This window comes from Ovis canadensis, chromosome 3, assembly GCF_042477335.2.
Source record: "Ovis canadensis isolate MfBH-ARS-UI-01 breed Bighorn chromosome 3, ARS-UI_OviCan_v2, whole genome shotgun sequence".
Classification (NCBI taxonomy): Eukaryota; Metazoa; Chordata; class Mammalia; order Artiodactyla; family Bovidae; genus Ovis; species Ovis canadensis.
Genome location: NC_091247.1, coordinates 183,152,154 through 183,168,572, shown reverse-complemented (window position 1 = coordinate 183,168,572; position 16,419 = coordinate 183,152,154). Strand labels below are relative to the sequence as shown.

Below are 16,419 nucleotides of genomic sequence, written 5' to 3'. Positions count from 1 at the left end.
TAATAATCTTTCAAATAGCGATACTTTGTCTCGAACCCAGCTCAGTGATGGGAAACTCCACACCAGAGACCCTCCATTTCTGTGTTCCTCACTCCCTCCTCTTTGGCCTCTGCCACGACAGAGATGATCACCAGTTCTCTCAGCTCTGGACTCTGTATCTCTGCCTGGCTTCATAAATATTCACTAATTAATGAATATATTATCTTAGTTTTCTTAATAACCAAGCCTGTGAAGTATTTACTTTTATCAAGATAAGGAAACAAAAGCCCAGAGTTAAGAAAAGTGCCTGTGATTACACAATTAGTGGTGCTGAGATAGAATCGGCATCATCTGATGTAAAAGGTGACGCTCTTTTCCTCACTTCTCAGTCTCTCCAAATCGGCATCCCCTGAGACACAGCCAGCCCTCACATGCGTGATCGCTTTAGTCGGCTCCTCTTGAAACATCAGAATATCTGGCCGTCCTATGTGGCAGCACCTATATTATGTCAAGGGCTTTGTGATTGATCTCCTGGGAGACACTACAGTCAACTCTCAGCAGCAGAGTGATTTTTTTAATACAGAAAACTGATCCTCTCACCCCTCACTCAGCTCAGAGTTCCCCAGTGGCTTATCTCACTGAGTAAAACCCAAGACCTTTGTATTAGTTTCCTGTGGCTGCTGTAAGGATTCTGAGAAGGGTCAGGGTGTCTGCAGGGCTGCACAGTCTCTGGGGGCCCTAGAGGAAAAGCTGTTTTCTTGCTCCCTGGAGGCCTACCCACATTCTTTGACTTGTGTCCGCATCACTTCAGCCTCTGCTTGCATCATCCCGCCTTCTCTGACTCTCACGTATGTGTGTGTGTGTGCCTTATCCGCTCAGGTGTGTCTGACTCTTTGTGACCCCATGGACTGTAGCCTGCCAGGCTAATCTGTCCATGGGATTCTTCAAGCAAGAATACTGGAGTGGGTTGCCATTTCCTTCCCTTACCTCCCTCTTACAAGGATCCTCACTGTTAAAATGAGTCCACCTGAGTAATCCAGGATAACCCTCCTGTCTCAGCATCCTTAATCACATTTGCAGCATCGCTTTTGCCCTGGAAGGTCACTATCTGCAGGTTCCTGGGATTGGGAGGTGGCTGGCCTTGGGGGCAGGGGTTCATTTGCCCACTGCACCCTTCGGTGGTCTGTGAACCCGTGTAATCTGCAGGCGCCTCTCCAGTGCCCGTTCTAGGAACCCCCTCTGCTCCTTACTGTGCTTTTCTCAGGTGGGCCTTTGCACTGGCTGTTTCCTTAACCCAGAAAGCTCTTACCCCAGGTCACCATGCAGCGTGCTCCCTCACCTACTCCAGCCGTTTGTTTAAACATCCCCTTCTCTGTGAGGCCTGCTGGACCACCTTATTTAAAACCACAACCCATTCCCACCTCTGGCATTCCTAACATCCCTCACCCAGCGCCATTCTCTCTCAGCAGTTCTCACTCTCCAACATGCCATGCTGTTCACTCTGTTCTCATCTGTCCCCCGACCACAAAATGTCAGCTCCACAAGGGCAGGGATGTCTGCCCGTTCTGTTTACCAGTGTAGCCCAGGTGTTTCAGCAGCGCCTGGTACAGGGTGCAACAAACCAGGAAATGAACCAATGACAGAGCGAAATGGGAAGATCCAGGGTGGGTGCCAGGCTGTGGGCAGGCCAGCATAAAAAGAGGACAGGCGCCCATGCTGATGAGCAGTGCACACCACAGCTTGTCATCTGCCAGGCACAGGCTGAGCACTCAATGCTCACCAGCTCAGCGCTCACCAGCACCCTCTGAGATCAACGTTGGGATCACCATCCCCATCTTACAGACAGAAACCGCAAGACAAAGAGGTTAAGTAATCAGCTGGGGTGCAAACCTAAGCCCTCAGCCTCAGAGCCCTCATCTTTACTGCATTAGAACCCACAGTGTATCCCTGATTCTAATTTCTCTGAGACTCTTTCCCATCATCTTCTCGTGTCAGAAACCTGGGCTGTTTTCCTGATGACAGATGCCTGTCTCTAGGATGGAGGATGGAGTTATAAAGAGAAGGGGTGAGGGGTGGCGGGGGGGTGGGTATACACGCAGTCAACTACCAGGATCAGTCCTGGAGTTTGGTCATTTTAAGCCCCAGCAAGCCCATCTACCTACAGTAGAAAGTCTACCCTTTCGTGCTATTGTTTGACATAATGCTGAGCCCCATGAAAGCCTACAGTCTCTGCCCACCTCCACCCCCTCGACTGGCTCAGGGAACCTTGCTACTCTCACATTCCCTCCTCATCCCCACCAGTCACCAGTTTTAGCAAGTGGGAGCAACACAGTCTGTGAACAGTTTGCATACTTGAGCAAACTAACACGAGAGGCTGTGGGGAAAAGACGCCCAGGTGAGGACACAGGGGACTTGGAAGACAGTGGCAGCTCACAGTCTCCCAGCAGGTCAGCTGGGCCAGGCTGGATGGGATGAATGGACTCTGTCGGGAACACTTGAATTATTTGTGATGTGAAAGAGGGCTCAGGGAGCTGGCACAGGCTGAAATCAAATCAACTCTGTTTCCACAGACAGGCAGGCTGGCAAGCCAGGAAAGGACCCTGGTTTACGCAGTTGGTGGCCTTTCCTGAGCCCTCTGCTCTCACCCCCTCACTTGCTGCAGACCCACCGGGAAGCTAAACCTGAAAAGAGAACGCTAGCTCATTAGTTAGTTATTCTAGAATGTCTCTAGAGCGATGGTTTCACTTCATCCTCACAGCAGTTCCGACTGATGAGAACATCATGTCCATTCTACAGATGGGAAGGCTGTGACTACAAGGTCCCCAAGGACACAGGAGGGTGACAGGCAAGGCCTGAACTTGCTGCTGGCTGCTTCCAAGTCACTGTGTTACCTGGGTGCTCTGTTATACCAGCAAGATTATGAATTGCTGCTGTAAATAACTAAGGTGACTTTTAAGAGTTCTGCATGCCCAAAACATTCTAGTAGGCTTGTGAATAATTTCGAAGGGGTCGTGGGCAAAGGCAAGTGGGCCAGTCAGGATTTTTCAGAGAAACAGAACCATAGGGTGATTAGATGGCTGGATAGTGACTTTAAGGAACTGTGATGGTGGCAAGTCTGAAATTCAGAGAGCAGACCAGCAGGCTGGAGATGCAGGCAGGATTCCTGTTCTACAGTTTGTGGGTAGAATTCCTTCTTTCCCAGTAAAGCTCAATTTTTGCTCTTAAGGCCTTGAACTGCTTGGACGAAGCCCACCCACATTATCAAGGGTAAGGGTTTTTACTTGATCCTAAATGTTAATCACATCCATGAGATACCTTCACGGCAACATCTGGCGGATTATTTGACCAACCAGCTGGGCACCACAGCCCAGCCTGACACATAAACAAACCATGAGGAGCAGCCACCATCAAGTAGCCAGCGCCTAGGACATACCAGGTGCTGCACCAAGCGCTACTGTATGCAACGCACGCCTTTTCTCATCAGAATGTTTTACATGTGCATGAACCCTGGACTCAGGGGCCCAAGTGACTTGCCCAAGCGGAGTGATGGAGTCAGGGCCAGAAACCAAGCTGCCTAGTTACTACCGCACCAGACTGCCCTCCAAAATCTTCAGCTGAGGGGCTGCCTTGGTGGTCCAGTGGCTAGGACTCCCTGCTCCCAGTGCAGGAGGCCCAGGTTCGATCCCTGGTCAGGGAACTAAATCCCACATGCTGCAACTAAAGATTCCACGTGCCGCAAGGAAATCAGAGCCTGTGTGTGCTACAACTAAGACCCGGTGAAGCCAAATAAGTAAAAATACTGTTTTTTAAAAATCTCCAGTTTGAATGCTCTAGATTAACTAGTCTCAGAGAGGTGAATGACAGGCTCCAGAGCTGTTCAGCCTGTCAGAGCTGGCTCCAGGACGCAGGTCTCTTGGCCCTGGGCCAGCCTTCCCACTTCACCATCCCCCCTCTGCTCCTGGAAGAGCCTGCACTGGAGACATTCTGTCCCCTCCTGGACTCACTTTCTAGTAAAAGTGGCCAGAGACCATGCCACTCAAGGTGGTCAGCAGGCCAGCCAAGGTGGGAGGTGCTGGCTAGATACACTGGTGCAGGAAAGCCCAGGCTGCCGTTACCAGCTCAGGGCACAGATGTTCTGAGAGTCAGCGCCCTGAAACCACTTTGTTGCTGAAACAGCTTCTTAATAAGAACCATTCAGGACATCGATATGAAAGCCTCCTGGAACTGAGGTTGAAACGAACCTATCTAGTGACAAATCCATCTCCGTGGCACTTCGTGTTTCAGCGAGATTAAATGGAATTTACAGAAAGCACTCCAGAATCTCATGCTGTCTATGCAGAGGGAAATAAGCTTGCTTAGGACTCAGTTTTTGGGCGGCCTGCTGCTGACTGGGTCTGCTTACTATGGACCTTGCAGTGTATCGGTTGTTTGGTTGCAAGCAACAGAAACCAATGCTGGACGCTTAATTAAAATGAAAAGAAATCAAAGGGGAAGCATAATTGCTGAGTGGTTTATCTTATGGAATCAAAGTAGGATTCAGAAAACTAGTCCTTGAGACCATAAGTAACCCGTGGCAGCTCTGGGCCCCTGTGCAGCAGAAATTCAGAAACCTCTGGAGTGCTGCCTGGTGTTAGCACAAGTGAGCTCTGTGGTCTCCAGCCTCTGCATCTGTTCAGATTTCCAAGAGTGAGAAATTGATTTAAAACCTTAGTGTCTGCCCCTGAACACCTGGTCAGGGCTTCACGTAGGGCAGCATAGCTCAGGGCTGCCCCTGTGTACAGGGACCATGAGAAGGGGAATTATCTTCTATTCCAAGAAGTGGCTTCTAGAGACTTCCCTGGTGGCCCAGTGGCGAAAGCTCCATGCTCCAAGTGCTGGGAGTCCGGGTTCGATCCCTGGTCGGGGAACTAGATCTCCCATGCAGCAACAAAGATCAAAGATCCTGCATGCCTCAACTAAGACATGGCACAGTCAGAGAAATAAAATTTTTTTTAAAAATTTTTGAAGAAGTGGTTTCTATAATAACCGTAGTTGTGACAGCAATTTGAGGTTTATCTAGAGACACCCACATTCATAGACATCTGTAACTGTTGTGTATGTGTGCACACCTCGCCGTCCCTTTGTTGTTCAGCCCTCCCAGCCTCCCACTCCATTTCTACAGCAATCATATCTTCACGTGATTAGCTGCAAGTGCGATCTTGAGCCTAGTTTAGTGATCCTTGCCCTTGGGCTTTTAGCATCCTGAAACACCTTCGATGAGAATGTCAGCATCAGACAGGAAGAGACTTTGGAGGTGGTGTTCTGTATTTCCAAGCAGAGTGCCTGGCACATAGTAAATGCATGGTGACTGGTGAAGGAATAGCGACCACCCATCAGTGCTGGGATATCTTCCCTCCCTCCAGGGGCTTTGCCATTTTGATCCAAGGATATTCTTTAGACCCATATGTCCCATCCCTAACACCCGTGGCAATAAATAAGATGCATGCCTTTCCTGGGTCTCCCAGGTTGCTCAGTGGTAAAGAATCCATCTGCCAAGCAGGAGATGAGCATTCGATTCCTGGGCAGGGAAGATCCCCTGGAGAAGGAAATGGCAACCCACTCCAGTATTCTTGCTTGGGAAATGGACAGAGGAGGCTGGTGTGCTGCAGTCAATGGGGTCACAAAGAGTCAGACACAACTTAGCAATTCAACAACAACAACGACAATGTATCTTTCCTGGAGGAAAGGCAAGAAGCCCCCAGTCTGCCAATGTCCAGCATAAGGTTGATATGAAAGAGAATGTCTGATCACAGGCCAGGGAACCTTCGGTGTTTGTATAGAGGCATTGCTTAGAGAAAGACAAGAGGAATGCAGGCCAGAACAGGCTGACTCAGACCTCTGATCCTCCAACTGGCCAAGGGTAGCTCACCCAGATTCTATCTTGGCATCATCCTTTACAAATCTGTCTTGAAATAGTGATGTGAGGGTCATATATCATTTGGTATATACTTAACTGAAACATAATTATAGAGTGAACTGCAAATGATACTTGAAGAATTCTCATGTCAACTTCCAGTCCATTTCAACCACACTCTTGCACTGAGAGCTGGTGAGACCCCCTTCACCAAGAGTGGTTCCGAGAAACCCCTCCTTATCTTGACCTGGTCCAGATTCCCCCTCATCTGTGGCTACCGAACCCTGCTGCTCTTCTTTTTTGGATTGCTTCTCTGTTCGTGTCCCATGCTGGCCTGGGCTCACAAGTTACTTCCTTACACAAGGTACTGCTCCTTGCAGACCAACCTGGCCTGCACACACAGGCTCAAAGTTCTATTGAGTAAAGTTAATTTAAGTAAGAAGCAGTTGTATTGCTCTGGATGACTGCTCCTTACAGCATTTTTGCGAAATACCTCGTGTTACTCCAAGGGAGAATTCTTTCTCTGTCTCAGAGATAACGAGCATCTCAGGCTGGCCTGAGACCCGAGGGTCAGTAATCTGAGCCGGAAGCCAGCATGAAGTATCACAGCCATGGCCAAAGAGATGCCTGGGAATGGGATGGCACTGCAGTATAATGGGGACTGTTTGCCATGTGCCCGGTATGCCTGGCAGTACTACTGTTTCTGGTACCTTGTCCAGTTTCCACAGCAGCTCAGCAGGGAGATATTATTGCCCCATTTTGAGGAGGAACCTGAGGTCGTGAGAAACTGAATTACTTGTAAAATATGGCAAGACACCTACAGTGAAGAGCCAGGCTTTTAAGTCCTATCTGTGGTTCACTACAGCCTCATGCACCGTGACTTTTCTCTCTTTCAAATGATGGCCTCAGAGCTGGCTCCAGGCAGACAAGTCCAGAAGGCAGGAGCTGGGTCTCGGAGGGACAGAAGGCAGGAGTGAGAGGATGGCGGGGGCCAGAGCTCTGGCATGTTGTGTCAGGCGAGTTTGAAGGCTTAGCATCAGAAGGAGTCCAAGGAGTGAAGAGTCCCAGAGATGGGACCACAGATGCCCAGGTTGGCAATCATCTCATCAGCGCTGTGTCCAGCTCTGCTTGTGGCCAGTGATGCATCAGGCGTGCGGCCAGCCCAGGGGACCCAGCAAGCAGGCTGGTCTCCACACCTTGTGGATCCCTGGTCTCTTGGCTTTTGCACTTGGCTCTGACAGGGGCACACACTGCGAATGTGCAGCCCCTCTGCTCCCTCTCCAGAAGGACTCCGCCTTCTGGCCCAGAGACAGCCAGGCTCCTGAGTGCTGCTGGACAAGCTTCCAGGCCTCCCCCAGGTCTTGGATTCCCTTATATTTAAACTGAGAGGCTGCCCCTGGCTTTCTCCACGACCCCTCCTTGTACCAGCCACCTCCACGCCCTTGCATGGGGCAGCCTCTACCTGCCATTACAGGGGCCCTGTCTCTCTGCCTGCCCTCTCTCCAGGAAGTCTGTCATCCAGCTGGACCTCGCCAACACCAAGAAGGCCATGATCGTCCCCGCGTTTGAGACACTGCGCTATCGGCTCTCCTTCCCCAAGTCGAAGGCAGAGCTGCTCTCGATGCTAGACATGGGGACCCTCTTCACGTTCAGGTGAGTGGCCCTCACTGCCACCCCCTGGGAGAGGGGGAGCCCAAAGTCCTTCTCGCTCCTGGGAAACCAGAAGCCAGAGGAGCTGCTGGCCTAGACGGTTGTCATTGGCCTTAGACCATTTTTAGGCCACAGAAGCACTGCTGGCCCAAACTGTGTGCTTGGCATAATCCTTTCTCTTCCCACGTGCTGGGTGCTTTTTATGTGATTGACCTGGAGGGCTTCCCTGGTGGCTCAGTGGTAAAGAATCACCTGCCAATGCCTGAGACCTGGGCTTGATCCCTGGGTGGGAAGATGCCCTGGAGGAGGAAATGGTAACCCACACCAGTATTCTTGCCTGGGAAATCCCATGGACAGAGGAGCCTGACAGACTACAGTCCATGGGGTCATGAAGAGTCAGACACAACTTACCAATGTGAGAGAGAGAGTTCACCCTGTGTACCCAGACGGAAAGGACAGGGAGGCTGGGTAGGGTGGTCAGCCTCGCTCTTTCCACTTTAATCAGCTGATGTGCTGCCCCTGTCTGTAGGGTGGTCAGCCTCGCTCTTTCCACTTTAATCAGCTGATGTGCTGCCCCTGTCTGTAGGGTGGTCAGCCTCGCTCTTTCCACTTTAATCAGCTGACGTGCTGCCCCTGTCTGTAGGGTGGTCAGCCTCGCTCTTTCCACTTTAATCAGCTGATGTGCTGCCCCTGTCTGTAGGGTGGTCAGCCTCGCTCTTTCCACTTTAATCAGCTGATGTTCCGCCCCTGTCTGTAGGGTGGTCAGCCTCGCTCTTTCCACTTTAATCAGCTGATGTTCCGCCCCTGTCTGTAGGGTGGTCAGCCTCGCTCTTTCCACTTTAATCAGCTGATGTTCCGCCCCTGTCTGTAGGGTGGTCAGCTTCTCTCTTTCCCACTTTAATCAGCTGATGTGCTGCCCCTGTCTGTAGGGTGGTCAGCTTCTCTCTTTCCCACTTTAATCAGCTGATGTTCCACCCTTGTCTGCTGACTCTGACTTCTCCTTTTGGTTTGCTCGTCCATTCACTCATTTGATCAGTGGGCTTCGTCACATTAGGGCCATGGTGGCCGTCTCTCGTTTTCTTTTCTTGTGAGTGGTCTGTTCTCTGAGGTCCTCAGGCCTGGGATGGGCAGCAGTAGTAGCTTCAACAGCTAAAGGCATCCAGGTGACTCCAAGATTGCATACAGCAGTGTGGCAGCTGTCTGTCCTGTTGCCCAAGTGACAGTTTCAAACAAATCCCTCATTTCCCTGACTTCCTAGAATCCTCAGTCCTCCAGAAACATAGCAGAGGAGCTACCTGTCCCCCTGTCCAAAGGGCCAGGAAGTCTGCACGATGGCACAGATGCAGATGGCTTCTGTCCCCAGGGACAGACTGCAGCATTAAGGGGAGCACCCCTGGGTGAGCAGGAATCCTGCTCAGTCTCCTGATTGTGAGAGAGAGCCATGCCCACCTTCTGCTCCCATTTTAAAGAAAGGCCTCCCTTTTAAACAGTATAAACACTTCCTTTGAACTAAAAAAAAAAAAAAAAAAACCACGTGCGTGTTCAGTCACTTCAGTCGTGTCTGACTCTTTGCGACCATATGGACTGTAGCCTGCCAGGCTCCTCTGTCCCTGGGAATTCTCCAGGAGAAAATACTGAAGTGGAAAAAAAAAAAAATACTGGAGTAGTTTGCCACGCCCTCCTCCAGGGGATCTTCCCAACCCAGGGATCAAACCCACACCTCTTATGTCTCCCACACTGGCAGGTGGGTTCTTTACCACTGGCACTACCTGGGAAGCCCCCCCAAAACATACATTTCTATGCAATCTGAATTTTTCTGAAAAGATCCTAATAATAATTTAGGTTTTTATACCACTGTTAAGTTACTAGAAGTTTCTAGAAGGTTTTCTCAAGCAAACATTATTTTGTGAAGATAACTATGAGATAGGTTATTCATGCAACAGTCCAGAGGAGCTCCCTTATCACCTCTCATACAGATAAAGGAATTGAGGAGTGGAGTGAAGGATGGGGAAGCCTGGTGTGCTGCAGTCTATGGGGTCACAAAGAGTCAGACACAACTTAGCAACTGAACAACAAAGCATGAGCTGAGCACTGGGATCAGCTCATTTAATCCTCACAACAAATCCATGAGATAGATATGCTATCCCCATTTTACACATAAACTTGCGGCTCTGAGAGGCTACATAACTAGCCCAAATGACACAGCCAATACATGACAGAGCTTGGATTCAGCCCAGGTCTAAAAACCATAGAGCCTGGGCTCTTAACCAAAATACCATCAGACCACTGGTCAAGTCCTGAATTTACTTACCGGCATCTGAAAATGCAGGCAAAAGTGGAGACTTTGGATTCCGTAGCCTCATGGCTGTGTGTGTGCTCAGTCACTCAGTGGTGCCTGGCTCTGAGACCCCGTGGACTGTGGTCCTCCAGGTTCCTCTGTCCATGGGATTTTTCAGGCGAGAGTACAGAAGTGGGTTGCCATTTCCTACTCCAGGTGATCTTCCCAAAGGCTGATCACCTGGCAAGTCTCCAAAGCACCCCTCCTTCCAAATCCCCAGGTTATTTAAGAACTCATTTCAAGGCCAAGTCCAAGAGCCTGAGAGCTGGGAGAGCTGGGGGTTGGCCTGCTGTGTCCGTGATTGCTGCTCTGGCCAAGAGCTTGCAAGCCATCATGCCAAGTGCTGAATTACAAACCTTCCTTCCAAGAAACTGCTTTGTCACCTTCCCTCCAAATGAACTCTTAAACCTCCTAGCCGCTGAAATCTACTCCCAACAGCACCTGAACTAATAAGTCATGCTCAGGTCTACCCATCCTCCAGGGCAGTGGTTCTGAGTGCGGTCCCTGGACCAGTAGCATCAGTACCCACTGGGAACTTGTTAGAAGCACCAAGTCCCAAGCCCCACCCCAGCCCTACTGGATCAGAAACTCTGGGGGTGGAATCCAGCAATCTGACTGTTAAGTAGTCCTCCAGGGGATTCTGATACACATGCCAGCTGGAGAACCTCTGCTCAACGCAGAGTGCCCTGAGTTTCTTCGAAGCAGCATCCCACAAGGTGGACTCAGGAAATGTCTCTCATCACTGTCTTTTGTTTTTTTTCTTTTTCTTTTTCTTTTTTTTTTTGAGACTAATGGTGGTGGTCTCAGAAAGCAAGTTCTGGAGACCACTGTCTACTGGTGTGACAGTAGGTCTCCTGGGGCATTTTCTGAAGCTTTTCTTTCTAGAATCTTCTTTTCCTCGGGCCCCATCTGCTGCTTCACTGGCTCTCAGCTCCCGTCTCTTTTAGCATCCAGAGATGTATTCCTGCCCCACTAGCTGGCTTCTGTCGTAGGTGCCTGTCAGGTTTTTAGATTTCTCTTTCAACTTAGTGTACAGGCCCCGCTGACTACTTGTTCTACATACAGGCCAGAGAGTGTGATGACAGTGATATAAAATTATGAGGTGACTCAGCATAGTTAACTCAAACCTTAACCTGATGAAAGGTCCTAGCCCTTGAACCAGGCTGCCTAGGTGTGCATCCCTGATCTACCTACTGCTATTTGTAACTTGATATTGGGTATATTATGAGAACTTACAATTATGGGTAGGACAGTATAACCAGCTTAAGTGCTTACTAGAGCTTATTATCATTATTATTATTGTTGTTCAGCTGCTAAGTATGTTCAACTCTTTGACCTTATGGACCATAGGCTTCCAGGCTCCTCTGTCCATGGGATTCTCTAGGCAAGAATCCTGGAGTGTGGTTCCATTTCCTCCTCCAGGGGAATCTTCCTGACCCAGGGATTGAACCTGCATCTCTTATGTCTCCTGCATTGGCAGGTGGGTTCTTTACCACTAGCGCCACCCATAGTTATATTCATTTCTATTGCTATATAACAAATTACAAGTTTAGAAGCTCAAAACAATACAAATTTATTATCTCACAGTCATTTTCTGAGGGTCAGAGGTCCAAGCATGGAATGACTGGATTCTCTGCTTATGGTTCTCATTTGGCTAAAATCAGAGTGGGCGAGGCTGCAGTTGTCCCTAGAGTGTGTGGTTCTCCAGGCACACTGCTTGCTGACAGGATTCTTTTCCTTGTGATTGGAGGACTGAGGTCACCATTTACCCACAGGCTTTTTGCCACATGACCCCCATAGGCAGCTCACACATGGCTTTTTGCTTTCTTCCAAACCCAGATCTAGAGGTTCATATGATTAGGTCAGGCTCACCCCCGTAGTCTCAAGTCAACTGATTAGTAACCATAACTGCATCTACAAAAATCCTTCTTGCCATATAATGTAACATAATTGCAGGAGTGATATCACGCTCATAGGTCCTGCCTCAAGAGGAAGGACATTGTACTAGGGAAGGGTCACCAAAAGTCATCCCAGATTTCTGCCTTCCACTTCCTGTTTCAGACTAACCTGCTGTTCCATATAAATGACAGACAGCAATCCAGAAAGTCATGTACCTTTTCATAGTGATAGCCTCATCATTAGTGAAGGCTGTATTGGATTGGTCAACAAGTTCATTCAGGGTTTTCCTTCAGATGTTATGGAAAGCCCTGAACACACTTTTTGGCCAACCCAAGGGGCTTCCCCGGTGGCACAGCAGTAAAGAATGCGTGTGCAATGCAGGAGACGCAGAGACACAGGTTTGATCCTTGTGTCAGGAAGATTTGCTGGAGAAGGAAATGGCAACCCACTCCACCATTCCTGCCTGGAAAATCCTGACGACAGGGGAGCCTGGCGGACTACAGTCCATGGGATCTCAAAGAGTCAGACACGGCTGAGCACATGAGCACAAGGGTAGAAAAAAACAAACAAACAAAAAAACTAGGAATTCAGGGAAAATATATTTCAACATTAATTACTTGGTCTTGGTCAAGCTGCTCAACCACTCTAACACTAAAAAAATATGTAAGGGGCTGTCTCTGTTGCTGTAGGGCTTCCCTGGTAGCTCAACTGGTAAAGAATCCACCTGCAGTGCAGGAGACCCTGATTCGATTCCTGGGTCGGGAAGATCCACTGGAGGAGGGATCGGCTACCCACTCCAGTACTCTCGGGCTTCCCTGGTGGCTCAGTTGGTAAAGAATCTGCCTGCAGTGTAGAAGACCTGGGTTCAATCCGTGGATTTATTGAGAAGATCCCTAGAGAAGGGAACAGCTACCCACTCCAGTATTCTGGCCTGGAGAATTCCATAGACTGTATAGTCCATGGGGTTGCAGAGAGTCAGACATGACAGAGCAATTTTCACTTTTGTTGCTACAGCAAAGTACTACAAACTGGGTGGCTTAAAATGACAGAAACTTATCCTCACCATTCTGCAAACCAGAAGTCCAAAATCGAGGTGTTGTTGGTAGTTCCTTGCTTCCTCCAAAGGCTCAAGGGCAGATTTCTTTCTTGCCTCTTTCTAGCTTCTAGTGGTTGCCAGTAATCCTTGGCATCCCTTGGCTTGGAGGTGTCTCACTTCATCTCTGCCCACGTCTTCACATGGAGTTCCTCCTGCATATCTCTGTGTCCAAAATTTCCTCCTTTTATAAGGACTTTGGATTAGAGACCACAACAATCCACTGTGACCTCCTCTTGACTTGATTACATCTGCAAAGATCTTCTCTCCAAATAGGTTGCATTCACGGATACTAGGGGTCAAGACTTGAACATAGCTTTGGCCAGGGTGGAGGGGAAGGCGAGGAATGGGGACAAAAATTCAACCCACCACAGACTATATCAGCATATACCTCTTCATCCTCCAGACCAGCATTTGGAAACCTCTGCTTCCTTCCCCTCCACCAATGGCTTTTCTCCTTGTGTCCCAGGTACCATGTCTGGACAAAAGGCCATGCACCCACAAACTTCGCCAAGTGGCGGACTGCCACCACGCCTTACCGGGTTGAGTGGGAGGCCGATTTCGAGCCGTATGTTGTTGTGAGACGGGACTGCCCTGAGTACGACCGGAGGTTTGTGGGCTTTGGCTGGAACAAGGTGGCTCACATCATGGAATTAGATGCCCAGGTGAGAAGAGTAGAATGTTATGGCCCCAGTACTGTGGGGGCAGTAGGGGGGTGGGGAGGGGAGGCCTGTACCTCAGAGCTGAAAGGCCCTTGGAGATAAGAAGGCAGGGACTCAAGAAGGAACAATATGTGCTCACGGTCCTAGAGGAAGAATGTGACAGTACTTGTTCTCAGCTCTGTTGATTCCTAATCCATTTTTCTTTCTCCTCCCTTGGGTGACAGTTGGGTTCCCAGCCAGGTCCCCAGCACATCTGAGTGTCCTGGAACAAACCATTTCACCCCCTCATCCTCATTCAACTGAGTGATGAAGATGAGTGAATGATGACCATTCATCACTCAGCCTGTGAATCATGTAACTGACACAGAGCATTCTAGGAATTCCGTACAAATGACACAAAACATGCAGATAAGGTGCAGCTATTCTACCCCATAACTAAAGGAGTGATTTTCAGGCTGTGTTTGATCATGAAACCCTTTCATTCATTCAGCTAATACTTATTGAGCACCTGCCTCAAAATCGCCTACAGAATTCTATGGGTTAAACCAGAGGTCTGCAAAGCTTTTCTCCAAAGGACCAGATAGTAGATTTAGGGGGATTTGTGGGGCCAGTAAGTTTCTTTTCGAGCTCCTCAGTTCTGCCTTCGTAGTTCAGTTATAGACTGTATACTGTAGGTGTGACTGTGGTAGTAGTCTCAAGGGAGGAGAATTACGTTCACTTTATAGACGACAAAACTAAGGCTCAGAGAAGCCAAATAATGTACCCAGGGTCATGGAGACAACCTTGAACTAACTGCCCTCATCCACGCGGTGATGCTGTCCATGGTGCTGCCCTGGTACTGGTGTCATACAGGACTTCATTCCTTTGTTTAGTCAAGTAGCTGTCTGGTTGGGTGCTCATTGTACATCACTGGGGGACTCTGAGGGTCTCAGTCAGCTCTTGTCTGCTTCCAGGAGTATGAATTCATCGTGCTGCCCAATGCGTACATGATCCACATGCCTCACGCCCCCAGCTTCGACATCACCAAGTTCCGGTCCAACAAGCAATACCGCATCTGTCTCAAAACCCTGAAGGAAGAGTTTCAGCAGGACATGTCCCGCCGCTATGGCTTTGCTGCCCTCAAATATCTCACGGCCGAGAACAACAGCTAGCACCAGGAAGCCCACCATGAGCAACAGATGTTCTGCAGGGTGGGGAGAGCCACTTGCTGTTTGGGGCCCAGCCTTCAAACTCAAATTGAGCATCACCGTTTTGGTTTTTTATTTGTCTCTTTGGCCCAACTAAGCTGCCCTCATTATGGAGATCTGGGACAAGGATCTGGCCAACCCCGCTCTGGCCCATGATCCGTCATTCCCAGAGCAGGGGAAATCACCCATCTACGCAGTCTCTCCAAGAACGGGACACGGAGGGTGAGAGGGAGCAAAGGGGTTATCCTTCCACAAAGCCACACAGCCAGGTCTTTGGGATGTTTTCATTGTTTTTTTTTTTTTCCTTTTTTTTTTTCCTTTTTTTTTTTAAAAGGGAAGGCAGGGTGTTGGGGGTTATCCATCCCAGGAAATAAAAGCAAAAATGTCTCTTTATCAGAGAAAACTTTCTTCTTCGCCCTACAGTTTAACCATGTATCCAAAAGGAGGGCACGCCAATGATCGAACTATTGTACTTGACATTGTACTTGATAGGACCTGGAGGTAGGATCAGTTGGCTCCTTATCCTCAAGGTCACTCTTGTTTTGTTTCAGGGTTGGGGGGGGGGAGTTGTTTGTTTGTTTTGAGTCTGGGAATCCCAAATAGAAAACCTGATCCTTTAAGGCTCCGAAGGAAAACCAGCTGCCTCAGCTAACATCCCTTGATCAGCAGTGGCTCAACCAAGAAGACAAGAGTCTTCAACCAATATTTAAACATGGGTATCCTTCTTCAGGATGGTCCTCAAGGCCCCATGACCTTAAATCCCAACTGTTCAGAATCCGGGGGCTACAGAGGACTGTGGGAGTGCAAAGACCAGCTATTGACAGCTGGTCTCGTTTTCTTTGGGCAGTGACTGAGTCACGGGGACAGGGCTTTAAATGGATGGTTTCTGTGCACGTGAAAGGTATGAACCTCTCAGGCCTTTAGAAGAACTTTCATTATTCAGTCCTGAAGATTCATGAGCCCTTTGGGAGAACTCTGGGAAGAATGTGTGGGGCTCCTCTGTGTTCCTGTCTGCTTTGCAGCGGCTGGGCCAAGGTCATGACCTCAGGCTCCCTTGGGGACCCATCCAAGGGTAGGCCAGCACCTTCACCATCACACAGACTGAGGGGACACTGGACTTTTTACCCATTTTCTTGAATCTTCAATATTAATGTTGTGTTTACATTGATGAGAACAAGAGTCAGGGCCCCACTCTCTGCCGGGCTGTTTGTATCGAGTTGCAGTGTGACCAGCAGGCGCTGCATCAATAAATGCAAGTACAGACTGTTTCTTCCTCACTCCCCTCCCACTCTCTTAAGGACCTGCTGGAGACACTTCAGTGTAGAAAGCAAAGTCGATAAATGGCAACTTTACACTTCTGTCCTCCCGTTGTGTTCACTCGTCATTTGAACTTGAACTCCTTTTTCTCCCCACCTGAGGTTAGATCTCATTTCACACTCACAACCTCAAAGCAGTTTCCCACTGTCCATTTAGCTTCCATCACAACATGGAAGCCAGGGGTTTTAGGTACCAGATGTGGGCTAGCAAGGTAAATCATGACTGCTGCTGCTAAGTCACTTCAGTCGTGGCCGACTCTGTGCGACCCCATAGACGGCAGCCCACCAGGCTCCCCCGTCCCTGGGATTCTCCAGGCAAGAACACTGGAGTGGGCTGCCATTTCCTTCTCCAGTGCATGAAAGTGAAAAGTGAAAGTGAAGTCGCTCAGTCGTGTCCGACTC

The 16,419-nt window shown here is 49.2% G+C and overlaps 1 protein-coding gene across 4 annotated transcripts in view; it reads left to right on the top strand.

The window, feature by feature from the left end:
* Positions 1–16,055, top strand: part of LARGE1 (LARGE xylosyl- and glucuronyltransferase 1) — a 617,169-nt gene extending 601,114 nt beyond the window's left edge. For all 4 annotated transcript variants that reach the window (XM_069585273.1, XM_069585276.1, XM_069585275.1 and 1 more), the window contains 3 exons: positions 7,379–7,525; positions 13,322–13,517; positions 14,468–16,055. In XM_069585273.1, coding sequence (XP_069441374.1) covers positions 7,379–7,525; positions 13,322–13,517; positions 14,468–14,665 — 541 coding nt within the window. In that variant the 3' untranslated portion in view covers positions 14,666–16,055. The remainder of the gene's footprint in view (positions 1–7,378; positions 7,526–13,321; positions 13,518–14,467) is intronic.
* Positions 16,056–16,419: the final 364 nt, after the last annotated feature.